The sequence below is a fragment of the Lethenteron reissneri genome, chromosome 21 (genome assembly GCF_015708825.2).
Source record: "Lethenteron reissneri isolate LAM-NWPU_2019-01 chromosome 21, ASM1570882v1, whole genome shotgun sequence".
In the NCBI taxonomy this organism is placed as follows: domain Eukaryota; kingdom Metazoa; phylum Chordata; class Hyperoartia; order Petromyzontiformes; family Petromyzontidae; genus Lethenteron; species Lethenteron reissneri.
In genome coordinates this window covers 1613667-1633343 of record NC_083799.1, presented here as the reverse complement: position 1 = coordinate 1633343, position 19677 = coordinate 1613667, and the positions used below count along the sequence as shown (strand labels likewise).

At 43.8% G+C, this 19677-nt stretch overlaps 1 protein-coding gene across 3 annotated transcripts in view; it reads left to right on the top strand.

Moving 5' to 3' along the window:
* VWA8 (von Willebrand factor A domain containing 8) overlaps positions 1-19677 on the top strand; it is a 51790-nt gene that overhangs the window by 792 nt on the left and 31321 nt on the right. For all 3 annotated transcript variants that reach the window (XM_061555351.1, XM_061555352.1, XM_061555353.1), the window contains exons 2-23: positions 1650-1727; positions 2195-2325; positions 2960-3070; positions 3677-3844; positions 4253-4417; positions 4859-4908; positions 6385-6493; positions 7037-7141; positions 7740-7880; positions 8014-8148; positions 8760-8837; positions 10061-10221; positions 10890-11003; positions 11663-11840; positions 12274-12351; positions 13064-13179; positions 13620-13717; positions 14133-14239; positions 15412-15483; positions 16063-16139; positions 16726-16801; positions 17473-17608. In XM_061555351.1, coding sequence (XP_061411335.1) covers positions 1650-1727; positions 2195-2325; positions 2960-3070; positions 3677-3844; positions 4253-4417; positions 4859-4908; positions 6385-6493; positions 7037-7141; positions 7740-7880; positions 8014-8148; positions 8760-8837; positions 10061-10221; positions 10890-11003; positions 11663-11840; positions 12274-12351; positions 13064-13179; positions 13620-13717; positions 14133-14239; positions 15412-15483; positions 16063-16139; positions 16726-16801; positions 17473-17608 — 2484 coding nt within the window. The remainder of the gene's footprint in view (positions 1-1649; positions 1728-2194; positions 2326-2959; positions 3071-3676; positions 3845-4252; positions 4418-4858; positions 4909-6384; positions 6494-7036; positions 7142-7739; positions 7881-8013; positions 8149-8759; positions 8838-10060; positions 10222-10889; positions 11004-11662; positions 11841-12273; positions 12352-13063; positions 13180-13619; positions 13718-14132; positions 14240-15411; positions 15484-16062; positions 16140-16725; positions 16802-17472; positions 17609-19677) is intronic.

Below are 19677 nucleotides of genomic sequence, written 5' to 3'. Positions count from 1 at the left end.
ACTCTGTGACACTTGTAGTGGAGCTCTGTGACACTAGAGTGGAGCTCATTCACACTTGTAGTAGAGCACATTGACACTTGTAGTGGAGCACATTGACACTTGTAGTGGAGCTCTGTGACACTAGTAGTGGAGCTGATTGACACTTGTAGTGGAGCACTGTGACACTTGTAGTGGAGCACATTGACACTTGTAGTGGAGCTCTGTGACACTTGGAGTGGAGCTCTGTGACACTTGGAGTGGAGCTCTGTGACACTTGTAGTAGAGCACATTGACACTTGTAGTGGAGCTCTGTGACACTAGAGTGGAGCTCTGTGACACTTGGAGTGGAGCTCTGTGACACTTGGAGTGGAGCTCTGTGACACTTGGAGTGGAGCTCTGTGATACTTGGAGTGGAGCTCTGTGACACTTGGAGTGGAGCTCTGTGACACTTGGAGTGGAGCTTGTTGACACTCGAGGTCATTGAGACTAGTGGATCTCATTGTTGACAGTGGCGCTCATTCAGACTAGTGGTCATCAACATCGTGCGTTATTGGCTTCAGCAGCTGAGTATTACAATTGTTATAATTGAAATGTTGTGTACAAATAATAATTGCAATAATGCTGTCAAATATGATAAAATCGACGCATGGCTGTGTTTGACAACTTTCCAGAACGAGTCACTTTATTTATAAGCAGTTTTTAATGTGCGCACACAATCATGGAATACAGTATTGCGATTGTACAGAACGATCTTAAACCGGTTCCCTCGTGAAGTAACTAGTTGTAGCAAAATGTACGCGCTCATAGAAGGTTCATAAAAAAAATATATATATAAAAGAATAGGCGTGAACTACTGATAAAGCGTTGGAATGAAACGACCGTGGCTTATTTATGCTGTGTTGTGCAATGGCTGTACAGAGGTCAGACAGAGCAGACCAAAAGTTGTGGTGGTGCCAACTTGGCTGAGCCTATAAAGGCGGGGCCAGGCGTTGCTGGGGTTGTGGATTTTCCCAGTTTCACTCCTGGAAAAAAGTCAGATGAACATTTAAGTTAATGGTTATTTTTTATTTTAATCCGTGTAAAATTTGAATGTTCACAAGTGTGTGGTTTGTGTGTGTTTTGTGGTAAAGCCCTTTTGACTTCTCGCATAGAACAGAATCGCTAATCCTTATCAGAAACGAGTTCGCAATAGAGACCTATTTTGCAAGCATGAGTGAGAGGTGACCTCCCCAGGAAACTACTGAGGGATGTTGATTGTGCTGCAGGTTGCGTGGCATTACATCAAATACCTGGACAATGCGGTGGGCTCTGCAGAATTGGAAGAATGCAGTGCTTACAGTTTCTTAGAAAACTTGCCTGGGAAAAGTCTTGGAAAAGATTAATCAACATTGTCTTGCCAGGCACGCTGAAGAGAGACTTAAAGGCAGGCGTGCTAGCTGCCTGTTACAGCAAAGGTGTAGAACATTTAAACAGGATCTACGCACCTGCATAATTTTCTTTAATTAATGGGTATTTAATCTGTTATCATTAATTTAGCTTATCGGTTTGCATTACACCGCATGAAATGGAGTCTATGGAGAATATGTATTTTTATTTAGATATACAAATGCTGCTTAAATTTGGTATTACAGTATTAACAACTGCTTAATTGTATTGTCTCCTGTGACCAGGGGAGACCATAACTATTGGAGATGTATCCCGTAAGGTGAAGCGGCCGCAAAACCCTGAGTTGGTGCCTGTCAAGCACAGTAAGTGTCAAAATTTCTATTGGTTGCTTTGCATATTTTGTAGCAATTTAGAGTAAACAAGAAATGGCTCATGTTCAGAATATTAGAAATATACTTTAAAGAATAAACATGTAAAATATCCAGAGGTTTTAAGAAAATGTGTTTGCTGAACATTTTCAGGGAGGGTGTCACTCGAAATAGCTTAGGTCTTTGTTTTTTAATCATAAACCCAAATAAATCACAGTGAACGTGCATAAGAAAAGTTGCCCTCTTCATTTCCACAATTGACCCTTTCCTCAAGTCGTCCAACATGTCAATTGTTGGCCTTCCTCTCATTATTTTCCCACCCATTCTTCCTTCAATAACATCCTTCATTAAACCCTTCTAATACAGTTCTTCTCATGATGCTCATCATTTTAAAGTCTTTATTTGAAAGAATGCAATAATCTGACTGAGCAAGGTGTATTGTGGCCCTGCGTGTGCTGTAGTTACAGGCTCATTGTCCCAATCCACCCTGGAACACCTGCGCTGGCTTCTTCAGAAAGATGTCTTGGGGCAGGATGTGTTCCTCATTGGGCCGCCAGGACCTCTACGCCGCTCAATCGCTATGCAGTACATGGTATACAGATTTCATGCTATGTTTTCTGTGTTAGAATACATCAATGGCTTCTGTTGAAAGTGCACACATGCATAAAGTGCATGTACATACAGGGTTACAGTTAAATTTTTCATATATTGACATTGCGTTTATAGCCATAGAACTGAGTGGATAAAACATGACTCTGTACTTTGAAACTATTAATGCCTTTATGACCAAAGCAAATGTTATCAGAGCCTACCTATCATAGGTGTAAATAATCATGACATCATTTCAGATACATTTTATCTTCCCTTGACAAAATGATATCCATGGGTGTTCATGCAGAAACCCACGATGACCGTTGTATAACAGCATAAGATCCACCAACATTCACAACTTTCATTCTCAAGTAACCTTAACAAGTTCCTTCAAAAAGTTTGTAAAACGCACTTTCCTGCAAAGACTACATTCTGGACTGGATAATTATTTCATCCAGTCACATGAAATATTTAGAACTCGAGGTAAAAAATGACTTTCAAACTAACTGGTTTTGTAGGTTTTTTTAATTAATCGATTACCATTCAGATAGAAAAGGCCAGAATGGAATTCAAACCAAATATTGGATGCATCCCTTGCAATCATGACAATGTTGCTGACATTTTTGCATGTGCAGGAGCTGACAAAGCGAGAGGTGGAGTACATCGCTCTGTCGCGGGACACGACAGAAGGTGACCTGAAGCAGCGGCGCGAGATTAAGGAGGGAAGCGCCCACTACCTGGACCAGGTGAACTCTCCCTCTGACACCCTTGGACTAGACAAGCTTACATTGACACCATTGGAACCTCATTTGCCAGTAAAAAATATGATAATTGTTTTTTTACCCTTCTATCTGGCAACAAAACTGACACCTTTTTTTACAAGGGGTCATGTTTGCATAGACCACAATACCTGCATTCATAATGCAAAAAAAAAAACATAATTCTGATGTATGCACGGTCTATGCAAACATGACTCCTTGTAAAAAAAGGTGTCAGTTTTGTTGCCAGATAGAAGGGTAAAAAAACAATTATCAAGCCTACATTGGTCACAGGGCCCAAGTCTGAGCTTACTCAATGATGACAGTTTCACTGGACCAGATGATATAACCATGGGACACCTACCACCTTGATTATTTTTTATGAATACATGGCATTGTAAATAAATGTAAATAATTGCAAATACATTTCTCTATACTCCCATATATTATATGTGCTTATGTAAAAAAAATACGTTTATATTTGTCATCTTCATAATGAGTGCATGTCTCAATGCACTATATATGTTTACAGATGTATATGTTATTCATCATTGATGCACTTTTCACGGAAAAGTATTTTGCACATGTGTTCAGTGTGCTGTGCGAGCAGCCTTACTAGGACGGGTGCTGGTTCTGGAAGGTGTGGAGAGAGCAGAGAGGAATGTGCTTCCAGTTCTCAACAATTTATTGGAGAATCGAGAAATGCAGCTGGAGGATGGACGTTTCCTCATGTCAGCACAGCGTTATGACAAGCTTCTACAGGTATGGCCACAGTGACATGGAGTTTTCTTATAGGGTTAGTACGATCCTCCATCTTTGGATGTCAATGCCTGAAGTAATCAGAGTATTTTACTGATTTCATTTAACCTTGATATATTTCATATGATTCACTTCCCCTTTGCACACACGTTTCTTCCTGCGATATTGGAAAGGAACCACATTGCACAGAAATCGTTTGGCCAAGTGGGTGTTGGGGCAGGCCACTGTATAACGGAAATCTGGCTAGGATAGAAAGTGTTGTCGAGGTGGGGTGACATCAATAATTTCGGCCATTATGAAGTCTTGATCTTATAACAATTTACAAAATCGGCATCCAACAAAGGTGCATTGTTCAGCTGAAGGTGGATCTTCACTTGATTGCAGCGTCATCCCCACGTGCTGTTGTCACAGGAGCACTCGGCGGAGCAGCTGGCCGCATGGCGGGTTGAGCGGGTGAGCGAGGAGTTCCGTGTGGTCGCGCTCGGCCTGCCCGTGCCGCGTTACCGCGGAAACCCGCTGGACCCGCCTCTCCGCTCCCGGTTTCAGGCGCGCAACATTCCGCACCCGCCCTTCAAGGTGTCCTACAATGTTGGAGTCGTTTTAAAATGAACATGTACACTTCCCAACAGGTTTATATTGAACTAAATCAAATAGGATTTTTATTTTTATACAATTTACGAATGTGATGTGAAAATGTTAACATGACACAAACAATTTTTTTCTCCAATCCATTTCTATAACAGTGCAAGCTTTTATCTTTAGGAATAGCCGGAAGTATCAGCAGTCATTTCACCATTTCTTTCACGAGTTTTATCACCAATACTAATCTTTACTCAGGTTAACTTTGACAGTTATATTCTCAGGAACGCTGAGGAATGAATTTACTACACTTGTAGGAAGTTTCATTGTTTGCCTTTGTTGAAATATATTAAATGGTTATTGTTGCGATTTCCACAGGTCTATTATGTTCATATGTTTGATGTACCTACACTCAGCCTGTGCTACTTGTCCATATAGGAGCAACTGGAGATACTCTACGCAGCCGCACCAAACGTTCCTCCTGAAACGTATGTTGATTTTCTATACAGAAATTGTTTTATACACTTCATGACAGTGTTTATATAAATAGCACACATTTCCATACGTGATTGCATATATGGCTTATTATGGACGCGCCAAGGTGTAGGGGCCTATACAACTTGACATGACCAAACCAAGGTGCCCTAGCTGGGTGGTGAAGCATGCATGTAACGCACATTAATATTATAGGAAAAACACAATAGGTTCTACAATTATATATACTTGTAGCATTGGACAGAAACTCCAAAAGAGACAAAAATGCACATGCAGAATAGAACCATCTGAATGGTATTTGTATGTGTAGTGACTGTGTATGTCACTGTGTGGTGCCGGGCTAAAGAAACCACGGCAGATAATGTGTTGGCATTATGTGTAGCCCACTTACTGAGGTGTAGTACCAGCCCTAGCGGGGCTTGGGTGAGCGCTGGTTAGCGCGGAGGGCACTGAGAGCAGTGTGCGGTGCGGGCTCCCGGTGAGGGAGCGAGAGGGAGCGTCAGTCTGCCAGGATTACGTTGGGGCATGATACATGGTTGACCTGCCGACACGTTACCGGATGATATTGGAGGGGGGCCACCGGTGGACGGGGGCCACCGGTGGACGGGGGCCACTGGGCGTCACGTGGTATAAAAGAGCTCTCGGGAGCCTTCGGGAAAGAGCTCAAGAGATCTAGAAGGTGGGCGGGGCGAGGGGCAGAGCCAGCCCCAGCCTAGGCCGATATAACGGGGCCCCCATAGTGAAGAAGATCCACGTTGGGTAAAGGAAGCCTCTAGCCACGCTGTCCGGGACCCAGCTTGTGGTCCGGGCCGGGATAGTGAACCGTGACTAGCTCTGCCGTAGCGTGGCTAGATGGGCATTCAACTCCCAAGTGTAGGTTGTGTTATGTTGAAGTTACTGGAATAAATCGTGTTGCTCCCAAGACAACGTCTGCGACTCAGTTGGACTCACTATATATGTATCACACATTGTGTAAAGGGATTATAATTAAATGTCCTTGTATCTGCTAGGAGGGTACACCATCACCATCTGGGGAGGAGACTGGGATGGGAGACAGTCAGACTGAAAACATTGCCCCATTAAAGTGTTTAACCGTTGTACAATCTCCCCATTTTATAATTTTTTGCTTCTGAATATTCACCATTTCTATCATGCTCGTTTCCTCCTATGCTCAGTCTCCTCTTCTTCATTGCATCTTTTGTCACCTGTACTGTCTTCGTCATTCACTCCTTCCCTTATTTTTACAGGATTTTTCTTTTCCTAACCCTTCATGTAAATAATTATGTACATTTGCATATCCCCTTTCTTTATTTTCCCTTTTTTCCTGGTCTTGAATGATTCTCCACTGCATACCTTCATATTCCCTGTCCCATATTATTACTGAACCTCCATTCTGCTTCCCTGACTAACCCCCTCTGCGTGCCCTAACTCATCAGTCTTACAAGTGTTGTCTCTCTCGCTGGGTGCAGGCTGGCCCAACTGCTGGGATTTGCAACGACAATGCTGACGCCTGAGGGCACGACACTGGGTCTGCCTGACTTCCCCATGAACAGTCTGCTGCCGCTCGCCCGCATCCTCGTACGAGCATTACACAAATCGAGTGCTTGTTACTGCAATATACATCTACAGCGCTTTTGTCATTCCGCTGCCAGATGAGGCCATCCCATTGGTGTGTGGATTGTGGGGTTATTTGACCATACTTCTCTATGCTCATGTCGATTGGTGGAGGCTATGTAACATTGATATGGGAGCATAGGAAGTACAGTGCAACAATGTAATTGGCTACACTGTTCACCAGGTATTCCTGCAACAGCTTCGAACAACCTGATGTGCATGGTGGTAGCCCATCCAAAAACTAGCCACTCTCAACTTTGCTTAGCTTCTGTGATCTGCCACGGTCCGGCGCATTCGCAGTGATTCCGTCACATGCACAGCAGAGTGATGTATGTATACAGTTTGGCCTGTCTTTTGTAGAAGAACTTACATTTTTTGGTATAATTTGGCAGAAATCTTTTTTGTGTTATTTTCTTTAGTAATTTTCCAATGTTGCTGTTTTTTTATGGTTGAGGTGCTCATTGTAATGTGATGAATGATGGTGTGTGTGGGTGTGTGTTGTTGCAGTCAATTGTGCCAGGGTATGATGCTGGGAAGCTGCTAGAGCAAGCGTTCCCGTACTCTGCTCTCCTTGGGCCTGAAGGGAACGCAGCATTGCAGAACACACTCAAGGTACTGACATGGCTGCCTCAACTACTGACTATGGAAACTATTCTCAACCACTACTGTTTGCATTGAAATTATCCTCCACTTCTTGGCCATTACTGTTTAGACAATACAATTTGATTCTTCACAAAATTATTTTGACAAAAAATACGTAGCAAAATGAGGCCTAAATCAATGCTAGGAATGACCTTTATTTGATTGGTCAGCAGGGATTATTCGGTACTGGATGTGTTCGTAAGATTCTGTTTTTATTATCAGTTTAAATTCGTTGAGTAGCAATTATGGTGTTCTGGACATGACAAATATAATAGAGCAAATCACTATGAAACCCTTCCCATTTTGGCTCAGACAGAGAACCAAGTACAGTTTAGCTCTTTTGGTAAAGTCACGTAGGTAGAAATAAAATACAATAAAACAAAACAATTATTTCTACCTACGTGACTTTACCGAAAGAACCAAAGAGTATGGATTCCTGCAGTCACGAAAGCTTCAAATCAAGATTACAGTTTAGCTATTAAATTATTTTGTTTGGGGAGTTGGAAGGAGATTAAAATTTTTATTAAAAATGCAATTCCTATTGTCCCCACTTCTTATTTTCTTGCAGAAATTTGAGCTGGTGGGTGGTACTGGAGCTGCTCAGCCACGGCGCATCGAGAACGTGAAGAGGAGTGAGGCTGTGAATGACAGTGACGCTCGCTCGGCAGTCATCACAGCTCTCTTTGGGGACAAGAGGTTCTCCTTTAAGGTGCCTGACACATGCGCGCTCATAAAAACATGACAGCGCTCTACCACATGAGCAATGATGCTACAGCTATCACAGATTTACGGCAAGTGTATGAAGTGTGGTTGGTTTTCTGTGTATGGTTACATGTGTGTAGGTGATGACAGGCATGGAGGATTTGAAGAGACCAGTGGCATCAGGCGGGTATCACGAGACAGAGGCTCATGCTGGTTTGCTGGCAGACATGGTCCTGTCTCACACCACCTCTGACTTTTGTCTCCTTGGGGGAAAGGTACGTGCACTCTAACATCACAACGCGATGTTTGCTGCAGCGTTTTTTTCCACAGCCATTTGTGTTTTACTCTACAGTATTGCATTTGTGTAATATATGTGCATGCAAATATACTTGTGACGGATAGACAGCAGGGTTCATGACATTGTTGTCAAGGGGGCCAGAAAGGTAGTGTGATTGAAGGTCAGATCAGATGCTAGTGTCAGAATTAACTGTTTGTGTTGATGTATTACCAGGAGCCCCATGAAAATTAAATGTTAATCTTAATGGGACATTCTAAAAATGTACTCGTATGCTCATTTGTGATTTGCTATGAAAAAGTTGTCAAATTAAAGTCTGTTTTAGCAGTTTTTGTAACCCTATTTGCAGCCATATGCTGCAGCTTTAAATGCGTTTTCATTAGGGGTCGCAAATTGAATGTAAACTCGGTCATAGGATTACAGTGGATTAGAATAATCATAAATGCCTGTTTTACCAGATTAACTCATTATTGGGAACATTCTAACCTATTTTCATTAATCAATGAAACATGGCATGCTTTTGCTGTTCAGTTGTTAAACTCTTTAGGTGTTTTGCTGTGTTGACTTTGCCTTTTCTTCGTGTTTCCCCAGGGTTGTGGTAAAAGTATTCTAGCTCGAGCATTTGCTGACATGCTGGGCTATCACATGGAATCAATCATGCTTTATCAGGTGAATATGAGAGATGGTCATTTAATGTGGATTACATTTCTGTGATGATTTGTATATCTGGACAAAATTATATATGAGGTATGTGCGTATATTTGCATGCTAGTATGTGTAATGTTGGTAATCTGAGGAGGTGTTATTTCTCTGTATGGGTGTATCAGGGGTCAAAGACAAATATCCCCCGTATAGCCTTAACAGACTATTGGGGCAAGTGCTGTTAGCCAGCACCTATGAAGGCCGGCATGGCACACGAGGGAGTGGGTGGCCAACACCATGCCCGGCCGCCTTTGTCTCCCCAGTGACAATGTAGGTACTTATTTGAGGCCGAGTCGACCTAGGAGAGGCCCAGGACCAGTCAGCTAATCATCACTGGTGAGCAGGAATAAAACTCGGGTCACCGGATTCGTAGTGCAGCGTGCGAACGGCTACACTCCTGATCAGGGGTGGTCAGAGCACTGACCAAAGCAACACCGAGGGTCAGCTAGGGTTTTGAGCTGGATTACTTGAGCCAGAACCAAGCCGGAGCTGAGCCGTGAATAAGAATAAGGGCTTGGGACTGAATTTTGGTAGCCACCCGTAACTAAACTACATTCTCAAGTGTAGTTAGTTGATGGTCCTGGGTTGCTTAAGAAAATGACTTTAAATTTGGTTTAACTATTCATTTGACTAAGACAATGAAAAATATTGCATCGACTGCCACGCGTGGGTATTTCTCAATAGTACAGTGTTTGGGAAAGTGCCCCCAGCTCATGTGCAGGTATGAGGTGGTGGATTATTATATCGTGAGAGATGGTGGTGGCTTGGGGAGGCCTTCGTCCATCACTGGATTGACCATGGCTGAAGACGATGATGTCAATGCATGAAGCCTGCCACAAACACCAATGACATCACTTCTGCCTAGTGGTCATTGGAAATTATGTAATATCATTGTGTCTGTGATATATGCATGCAACATTCTTAAATGTGTACCTGCCGCACTGTGTAAACATCACCATTGAGGAGAGGCGGGCATGTGTGATGCTACAAGCCACATGGCTAGCAGCACATGGCTAGCAGCATGGCACATGGCCAAACAGTCTGTTAGTGCTATCGGAAGTGCTTTGTCTTTACTCTTTGGTTCTTTCGGTGACTTTACCAAAAGAACCAAAGAGTATGGATCCCTGCAGTCACGAAAACTTCAAATCTAGATTGCTTTGTCTTTATTGTCGCGATGGCGCACTCTGTAGGACATGACTGCCCGGGAGTTGCTGCAGCAGAGAGTGACGCTGGCTAACGGCGACACTGCGTGGCGGCCATCCCCCGTGGTGACAGCGGCGCGTGATGGTAGCCTGCTCCTCCTCGACGGCATTCACCGTGTCAACCCTGGCACACTGGCTCTGCTGCACCGGTACTAACCACCCGGCGGGGGCACACGCCAATCCTCTCGCATTGTTGGCGTATGGTCAAGTCTGAGTGTGGAGGCAACTTATCAGTCACAGTAGCAAATGCACTGTCCCGTGTTTGGGGGGGAAAGTAATTGGAAATCGGGCTTACCGTTGTATGAAAGCTCTCTTTTAGAAGAGGTAATCCAGAATAAACATTGGATTTGTCGTATATTATGTTATGAATGTGGCCATCTTACAGAAGAGTCATAACTTACAAACCGATCATCCCACCTGGGGTAATAAATTAACTATAACTTTATGTGAAGGTAATAAAATGGTTGCATAATAGTACAGGAATGTGGAATTTACACATCTTGCTCAGTACAGGCAACAGGGATGAGCGTTGAACCCACACTCGTTTGAGTGAGAAGATGCTGATTTGTTCACACTTTGTCGTAGCAAATTGTTGACATTACAGCATGAATATACATTGTGAGAATTAAAAGCTTGTTGTAAAACCTAAACTATGTGAAATACTTTACTTTATTTGTTATTTAAAATGCAGTTACCTACTTGCAGTAATTAATATTTTACTGTTTGTTCATGTATATATCAGTAAGGTTAAATGTTAATGATCTCTATGATGCATCCTCTATAAGTTTCTGCTCATTTGGCAATGTGTTGGTGGCAGGTTGGTGCATGACCGTGAGCTCACGTTATATGATGGCTCACGTCTGATTGGTGCTGATCGTTATGAAGTCCTGCAAAAAGAAGCCGGTCTTAGCTCTGAACAGCTAACAGAGAGGTACACTGCGTATGCACACCTCTTATACTTAAGGCAAGTAGTCCTAATAAGTCCCATGATGCACAGGCGTCTTGTGTTGGTGGGATCGGTGTGGGGCCAGGTCCTTAATGGGTTAACACTTCAGCTTTGTGAGTTGGGCACATACTTTCTTTTCAATACATCACTCTCCTGCCTCCTTTCATTGTTTATGAACATATCTCTTCTCTTTAATATCTATATTCTGAATACTCTCTCTTCTATCTTTTATGTGTTTTGTCATTACGTCTCTCGGATTATGTTATATTTATGTTATACATACATCTCTCCACGATATTTTTAAAATTAATACATTCCTACACTGTCTCATATTGTCTAATTACACCTCTCACGTATCTCTTTGCAGTTTCTTTTTGTTAATATATATTTCTCTCGTATTCATCTTCAAATACATCTTCTTTGTCTTGTATCTTATGGATACACCTCTCTTCCGAGCACATTGCACTCTTATCTCGCATCTATCTCACCATAAAATATCTCTTCCATTCAGTTGGTTGGTAATCTGCAGTTCCATTGTCCAAGTTGTTGAAATCTTGGGGATAAGTAATGCCCCTGACATTCCCTCGGTGTGTTCCATTGAGCGCTTTTCACGTCATTGTACACTTATTTATCGGTTTTAACAGGGGGGTGTTCCCAATCCACCCAGCATTCCGTGTGGTCGCTCTTGCGGAACCAGCTGCCCCTGGCCCCACTGCAGGCAACCCCCAGCAGTGGCTGGGCCCTGAGGCGCTCTCCATGTTCCTGTACCACACAGTGCCGCCGCTCACTCCTGCTCAAGAGATGGACATCCTGCGTGCTATGGTAAGAGCGTGAGGTGAGCTCGCATCATTCATATTGCATGGATTGTTGTCCTCACCTGATGTTGGCACCATATATCGTCACCTTTGCCTTCACCTGCACAGACTTCTCTCTTAGCTGTGCCGGGGAACCTCCGGTAGGTTTTTTTAATTTCCTCACGAACTTCCGGGAAGTGTTTTTCTACTTTGGAGGCAAAAATGTAATGTGACATGATAAAAAAAAATGTAATGTGACACATTTTACAGCATCATAAATTTTTTTAACTACGCACGTTTGTACATGTTTCAATAATTTAAGTTGAAATAGTAGACAGTTACAATTGATTAAATAAGGTGTTAAGTTTAAAACGGTGACCTTCACTATCCGTATATATATATTTGAAGTGAAATGTTGGGTTTGTTTGGGGTACTGAAGGGGGTGTGACTGTATTGTGCAGGTCCCAGGCCTTCCCCAGGATGCTGCACATCAATTACTGCAGCTTGCACAGCGTCTACGCAAGGCCCGGGACCCAACTGTAAATCATACAGAAATACACACAAATACAAAGATCCCCCGTGTAGCCTTAACAGACTGTTGGGGCAAGTGTTGTTAGCGAGCACCTTGAAGGCCGGAACGGTACACGAGAGGGTGGGTGGCCAACACCACGCCCGACAGCCTTTGTCTCCCCAGTGGCAATGTTTACACACCGCAACAGGTACTCATTTCAGGCTGAGTCGACCTAGGGGAGGCCTGGTTCAGATATTCGTCACTTGGTGTTGGCCATGAGCGGGAATCGAACCCGGGTCGCCAGGTTCATAGCGCAGCGCACTAACCGCTACACTACCGCTCCCCACACACAAATACACAAATACGCTCGCACACAATTACAGTTGCCATGACTATTGAGTGTGGGTTAGCGAGACAGGTCTTTGAGTAATCACCCAGAGGTCCACAACCAAAGGAAAGATGTGAAACCAAATGAAGGTATACTGCAAGAGCAGACTTAGGTAGTTTGTGTTTTTTTGCAACATTTGATGATTCTGGAAGAAGGAAGGTAGATATGGGGATGTGGGCTGACATCAGAATTTTTGCTTCAAACGTACAAATCAAATGTGAATTCCACCGCTTGTTCACACATACACATGCCATTTGGTTTCCGTGATTTTTAAAGCAAACGGTTCCAAGTTTCCCTATTCTGTTACTGGTGTAAAAGATCTAACGGTACTTAAAAGTGTCTTCTCGCACAGATGCGGTCCTTGGCTGCGTCTCTGTCAACACGGCAACTGTTAAGAATGTCCAGACGTCTTGCGCGCTATGAGGGCGAGGATCTGCATGCTGCAATCCACAAGGCCTGCCTCTCCCGGTAGCCCATCCGCCCATGTGTTGCAACGAAGTGCTTTGTGTGTGTGTATTGTTAATGTGTGCAATATCAAAGTGGCTATTTGTAAATTTATCTCATATGAAAGGTTTACCTATTTGGTGGTATGTTTCATTATTTTAAAAGAATGATAAAACCAAGTTAGCTGCAAGATGTAGCTTTTAGTGTATTCAACTCTCACTAACAGTAATTTTCAAATGATTTCACAACATAGTTGATTGGTAGGTTGCGTATGATGGCATAAAATGTGGGTACTGCCACCTTTTCAAAATATGTGGCCAGTGTGAAAGAGCAGGCCAAATAATCTCTATAGAGATGTTCTCTCGAACTTCCTCGACTGCAGACCCTTCTGCCAGCAGTGGCTACACCTTTACCTGTTTACTTTTCATTAAAACATGTGCCTGTCTGCTCTTGTATGTCTGAAGGTTTCTTCCCAGCTTGGCACGTGCTGCCCTCCAAACTGCCATGCAAGATGCTGGGCTTGAGACCACTGGAAAGGATTCTGAGCAAGCAGACATTATAAGTTAGTGCCCTGGACGCTATGAACATACCATGCACATTCATCTCACTCGTTTTGTGGTAGTGCACGTCCTTGGTCCAGTGACTGAGAAGCTGAGTTTGTGAATTTTGCATGGATGAGTTATTGTTTTCAATTACAATTAGAGCTGAAATGTGTGGGATGTGAGATATATGTTGGAAGCAATGCATTCAAAACATGAAATCCAATTCAAGAACATGTCACATTGATCCAATATTGCTTTCTGCCAAAGAAGGCTAGAGGTTGGATTTTTTTTAATGAGCTCGCATTTATTTTCAATCGTTGTTTCAAATCATGGAAAGTTACATTTTGAATTTAGCAAATGTTCATTCGCAGCACTTATCTAGATATCCCATGGGGCAAAATGGTGAAATCCGTGCGTCTGTCTTTGCATTTGCAGCTGAGGTACGGGATGGTGTCCTGCACATTGGAGATGTCACTGCCCCAGTGAGCAGCACCGCTGTTCAAACAAAGGTGCCGGACATCCTCTTCTACGACAACCTGCAGGTCAGTCATGTTAGACTGCGTATTGGCAGTCTATGATGTAGACTGTAGCAATGGTTATTAAACTGAGTGAGCGTAATGGCAGTCTATAATGCAGACTGTAGCCTGGTTCTTAACCTGAGCGAGTGCACTGGCAGTCTATAGTGTAGACTTATTCTGGTTCTTTCAGTAATAAAATAAAAATAAGAATTAAAGAAACCACGACGTTTCGATCTCAACACAAGCTGTCGTCAGGAAAAGGGGGGTTCGCCTCTAAAGGCAAACTGTTTATAAAGGTTTAGAGATGGGCATAGCTAGGGCTGAACGATTAATAGATCTCAAATCGCAATTTGAAACAATGCGATTAGCAAATCGCAAAGGCTGCGATTTTTTAGCGATTTGAAAAGTCCTATTACTTTCTTATTGGAATAGTTTTATTATTATAACTTTATTTATTTAACTTAACAATTGTTCTATGTTTGATTATTCTATTTCAATTCAAACATTTTAATATATACATGTTGGAAGAAATTCATATCTTTTAAGTTCTCATCCTTGCATTAGAATATATAGAGCAGTTCGTATTTTGATGGTATTATGTGGTACCGACGCCGGTAGTAGGTCTACACCAATCAAAGCATTGCACCTCGCTCAACACACCCAACACTGCTGACGGGTGGAGGTTAACAAGAAAACACAAATCAAGTCATGACCCAAAGTGGTTGATGACATCTTTCCAATGATTGCTGAGCATATAACCATCCTCTCGGTTGAAATTGTCTCTGTGTCTGTATATATGGATGGCTTCATGAACGAATTTTTGTTGATAGCCAGTAGGCTTGCAAAGTGCCATCGTTTGGGAGAAATCAATTTCGTGTGAGCCAGCCGCAGTTAAAATAATGATCAGCCACGGTAGAAGTATTGGTCCTACCGTGCTTCAAATCTGCCTCTGCAGTCACGCAAGTTTTAAGTCAAAATGTAATGATAATGTTTTGCTTGTGTAAGAATGCTTCAATTCACAGTTGTTGAAGAAATTCCTTTAGTCACATAGGCTGGTGTCTGAAGGTGAAATTGTTTCCGTGACATTTATGTTGTCTTGATTGTCATAACCTACCACAACATAGCACGTGTTTTCTGTAAAGGCATTACGTGTTGATGAAGGAATTCTCACAAATTGACTGATTGTATATTTACAGCACCTTCGTGTGATGGAGGATATGCTGAAGGATTTCAATCTGGGAGAACATCTGCTTCTTGTGGGGAATCAGGTAGCATCACATAGACATTTGTGTTATTTTCTTAATTATGTTTTGTTAAAAAAAATCTCTTTATGAAACTGGCCACTAAATCTTTTTCTCAAAAGAAATGTTGTTTCAATGGTATCTTAACTAACCATGAATAGATTATACAAAAAAATGGAGGATGCAGTGGTTCAGTAGTTTCACTCATTATTCGGTCTGCTCGTTCCCCTGCATTGCACCTGCTGTGTGACCTCCGATTACCACGGTTGGCTACGTACTGGTGTGAAAAAAGTGCAACATACGTCCTTACGTACGACCTGTCGCTAGCACCTTCTATACTTGAACTGGCGCATCCACCTTACACCACCGTTAACCTTCTAAAGTCACTCAGAGTCCAACCTTATAAGCCATGCAGCCACCATTCGGTGAGCAAAACGGTTGACATTAAAGTGCATGCTGCTATTGAGAAGAGTATGTAGCTCTCATGGTTCACAGGTTTGATATCGTGGATTGCTTAACCCATCCCATTACAGTTTTGCACAACCTCTAAAACAACAACTCTTCCAGAAGTGTCTTGTTGATGCTGATTTGTGTACATCTGTGTAGGGTGTGGGGAAGAACAAGGTTGTCGACCGATTTTTACAACTGCTGAACCGTCCTCGCGAATACCTGCAGCTGCACAGGTATCCAGAACTTCACTTTGACATCCATTCTTTAATATCACCTGAGTTTGGCTCGAATCTCACGCACCTTTCCTCAATTCAGCTGACTAAACTGAAAATAAATGCCAATCCTCAAATTACTGCAAGGTATGATTATTGGCATCAGTGGTTTTGCTGATTTGCTTAACCAGTAAGTTCATTGATACATGGAGAATCCAGAATTAAATTGATGACATTAACAATATGCATTACATTAGTACTATATTTAGATTTAAAGCTTTCGTGACTGCAGGGATTCATATTCTTGGTTCTTTCGGTAAAGTCACGTAGAAGGGAAATAATAAAATAATTGATTGCAATCGAAACGTCGTGAGAATTTTATTGTTTTATTTGTATTCTTTTATTATTTCCCTTCTACGTGACTTTACCGAAAGAACCAAGAATATAAGTACTATATTTGATGTTACTGTTTACGAATTTGCTTGTTTGTTTTGCTCCATAAAACTACTTCATACGTAACTTTTAAACTTGACTCAATTTTAAAGTGCTCTCTATACAAATGTTGCCATTGTTCTCCTCTCAGTGTGTGCCTTCCATTGTCTTACAGGGACACCACGGTTCAGAGCCTGACATTGCAGCCAACTCTCCGGGACGGAGTCATTGTGTACGAGGACTCCCCACTTGTAAGCAGCGGCACTCTGCTGCCGGTTTACTTAGTAGAACTGCACCTGACTAACACAGCTGGCAAGTGAAGGCACAGAAGGCATTTTTAAAAAAACTTTTGATTTGATCAGGTAAGGCCCACTGAGCTATGTAGCTCTTTTTCAGAAGCAACCTGACCACAAATGATAGCTCAACTAAGTGACTTATCACGTGGAAATTTATAGCAGCTGGATACGCTAAATGCATGTTTCGAAAGTGCAGGGAAATACCGGAGGACCTGGAGAAAAATCCACGCGGCCCCGGGGAGAACATGCAAACTCCAAATATACCGGCATCAAAGTCGGGATCGAACCCACGACCTCTTGTTTTCACGTGTGAATACGGCAGTAAGGGAGCTCACAAGAGAGTAGAGCTTGGAGGTGGGATGTCGACTTTGCATCAATGACGAGATTTATGAGAAATGAAGAAAACATCAACAGCATTCACTGTGATGGCCTCCTGAGATTGACTGGAGAGAGAAGATTGGAGAATGAGGATTCTTAATAGAAACAGTGGCAGTCCAAATGTTGAGGAGGTGGACAGAGGGATATAGGCAACCGTGCTAATCGCAGGTTTGGATGATGCAGCTCCCAAACACAACATTCTGTGTACCGGTTAAGATGGGATGCACGTCTGCGTGCCTCTGTTGTAGGTGCGTGCCGTGAAGCAGGGCTACGTGCTGGTGATCGACGAGGCAGACAAGGCTCCAGTAAACGTGACGTGTGTGCTCAAGGCATTGGTGGAGAACGGAGAGATGCTTCTTGCCGACGGGCGCCGCATATTGGCTGGTACTTACTGGAGCAGAGATGGCCTGATGTTTGTCTCGCCTTGTTGACATGTGCACATTAATATTCATTTGCAGCATTATGTAAATGGTGTGGAGCGGTGATGTAGTAGTTCTGTCTAATGAACCCCGCCACCCTGAGTTTTAATACATACTACCAATGGCCAACACCAGTGGTGAATTAAATCTGAAACAGTCCTTCACGAACCCGCAGTGACCATGGTCAAACAATCCTCTATGCCTTCATCAACAGAGTTAAATACGATTCTATGAAAGGTATATTATTAACTTGATGTTTACGTTACCAAAATATATAAATGTCATCCACTGGTCCTGTGCGCAGTTATGTAAATTTGTGTGATCTAGAGTAAGTGACCTGGGTGGTCAACTTCCAAAATGCATTTTGGGAGATGCATTGAAGATGAAGGGTGAGATTCTCATCTTGTCTGTTGAGGGGTTTGCAGAAAATTTTGGTTGGAACGAGTAGCATCACACCCAGTACGTCCATCTGAATATCTTTCTCCTATCGTCTTGACTATACCTCGTCTTAATGAATCTCTCTCACGTCCTCTCAAATATCTCATGAATACATTTATCTTTCACCTTTCGTCTGAATAATGGAAATATTGTAGGTTCCTTATATTTACAGCAGATGGCGCACTTTAGTTAATAGCACTGTACAGAACATGCCATGTGGTTGCAGGAATTCAACCATCAATTATGTGCAGACTGGCTCAGCGGTGAGCTCACTGACCCTCAAACCCCAGCCGCTCGAGCATGCGGGGCAGGGTGCATTCATGTGTGCCCCATGTGTGCTTGTGCGCATACATGTTTAGGTGTGTACACAAGAGTTAGGTATTTCAAATAAAATTATGTTAAAGCAAATTGTATATGTGTAGTGGGTCCAACTGAGTTGCAGACGTTGTTCTTTTTAGAGGCAACATTTTTATTTGTAACAACGTAACACCGTAACACAAGGGGGTAACTGCCCCTTTACCAGACTACAGCGAGTTACTGCTAAGAAGGGTCGATCCCTCGCTCGGGTCTCCGACCACGTGGTTGCCTCGTAAGACGGAGAGCTTCAGCTTGAGACGTAGAGCCTCCCGCTTGTAGATGTTGAACTTCCAGCTTGTAGATGTTGAGCTTCCAGCTTGTAGGTGTTGAGCTTCCAGCTTGTAGGTGTTGAGCTTCCAGCTTGTAGATGTTGAGCTTCCCGCTTGAGACGTAGAGCTTCCAGCTTGTAGATGTTGAGCTTCCCGCTTGTAGAACGTAGCGACCCCGGTACCTCTCAGGGACCCGCCTTATATCCCTCTCCGGTCGGGGCCGCTCCGCCCTCGGCCCTGCCCGCCTTCCCGAACATTCTCGTTCTCTCTCGAACCTTCTCAAGAGCTCTCTCCGGACACGTGATCACCCCCGAGTCCCCCCACCTGGGGCCCCCTGTATGGACATTCCGGACCACGTGTCTACGAGGTCAACCAGAGTGCCACGGCCCGGGGCAACCCTGCCCCTGGGCTGACGCTCACCCACTCTCCCTCGTGGGAGCCCCCACCACACGCTGTGCGTGGTACCCGCACTGTCCCAGTGCTCGCCAAGCCCCGCTAGGGCTGGTGTCACACACAGCCACCCACACGGTGCTGTCCACGCTCGGACTGTGTCACACACAGCCACCCACACGGTGCTGTCCACGCTCGGGCTGTGTCACACACAGCCACCCACACGGTGCTGTCCACGCTAGGGCTGGTGTCACACACAGCCACCCACACGGTGCTGTCCACGCTCGGACTGTGGCACACACAGCCACCCACACGGTGCTGTCCACGCTCGGGCTGTGTCACACACAGCCACCCACACGGTGCTGTCCACGCTAGGGCTGGTGTCACACACAGCCACCCACACGGTGCTGTCCACGCTAGGGCTGTGCCACACACAGCCACCCACACGGTGCTGTCCACGCTAGGGCTGTGTTACACACAGCCACCCACACGGTGCTGTCCCCCCTAGGGCTGTGTCACACACAGCCACCCACACGGCGCTGTCCACGATGTAGGATCATCGAACGGCACGACCCTACTG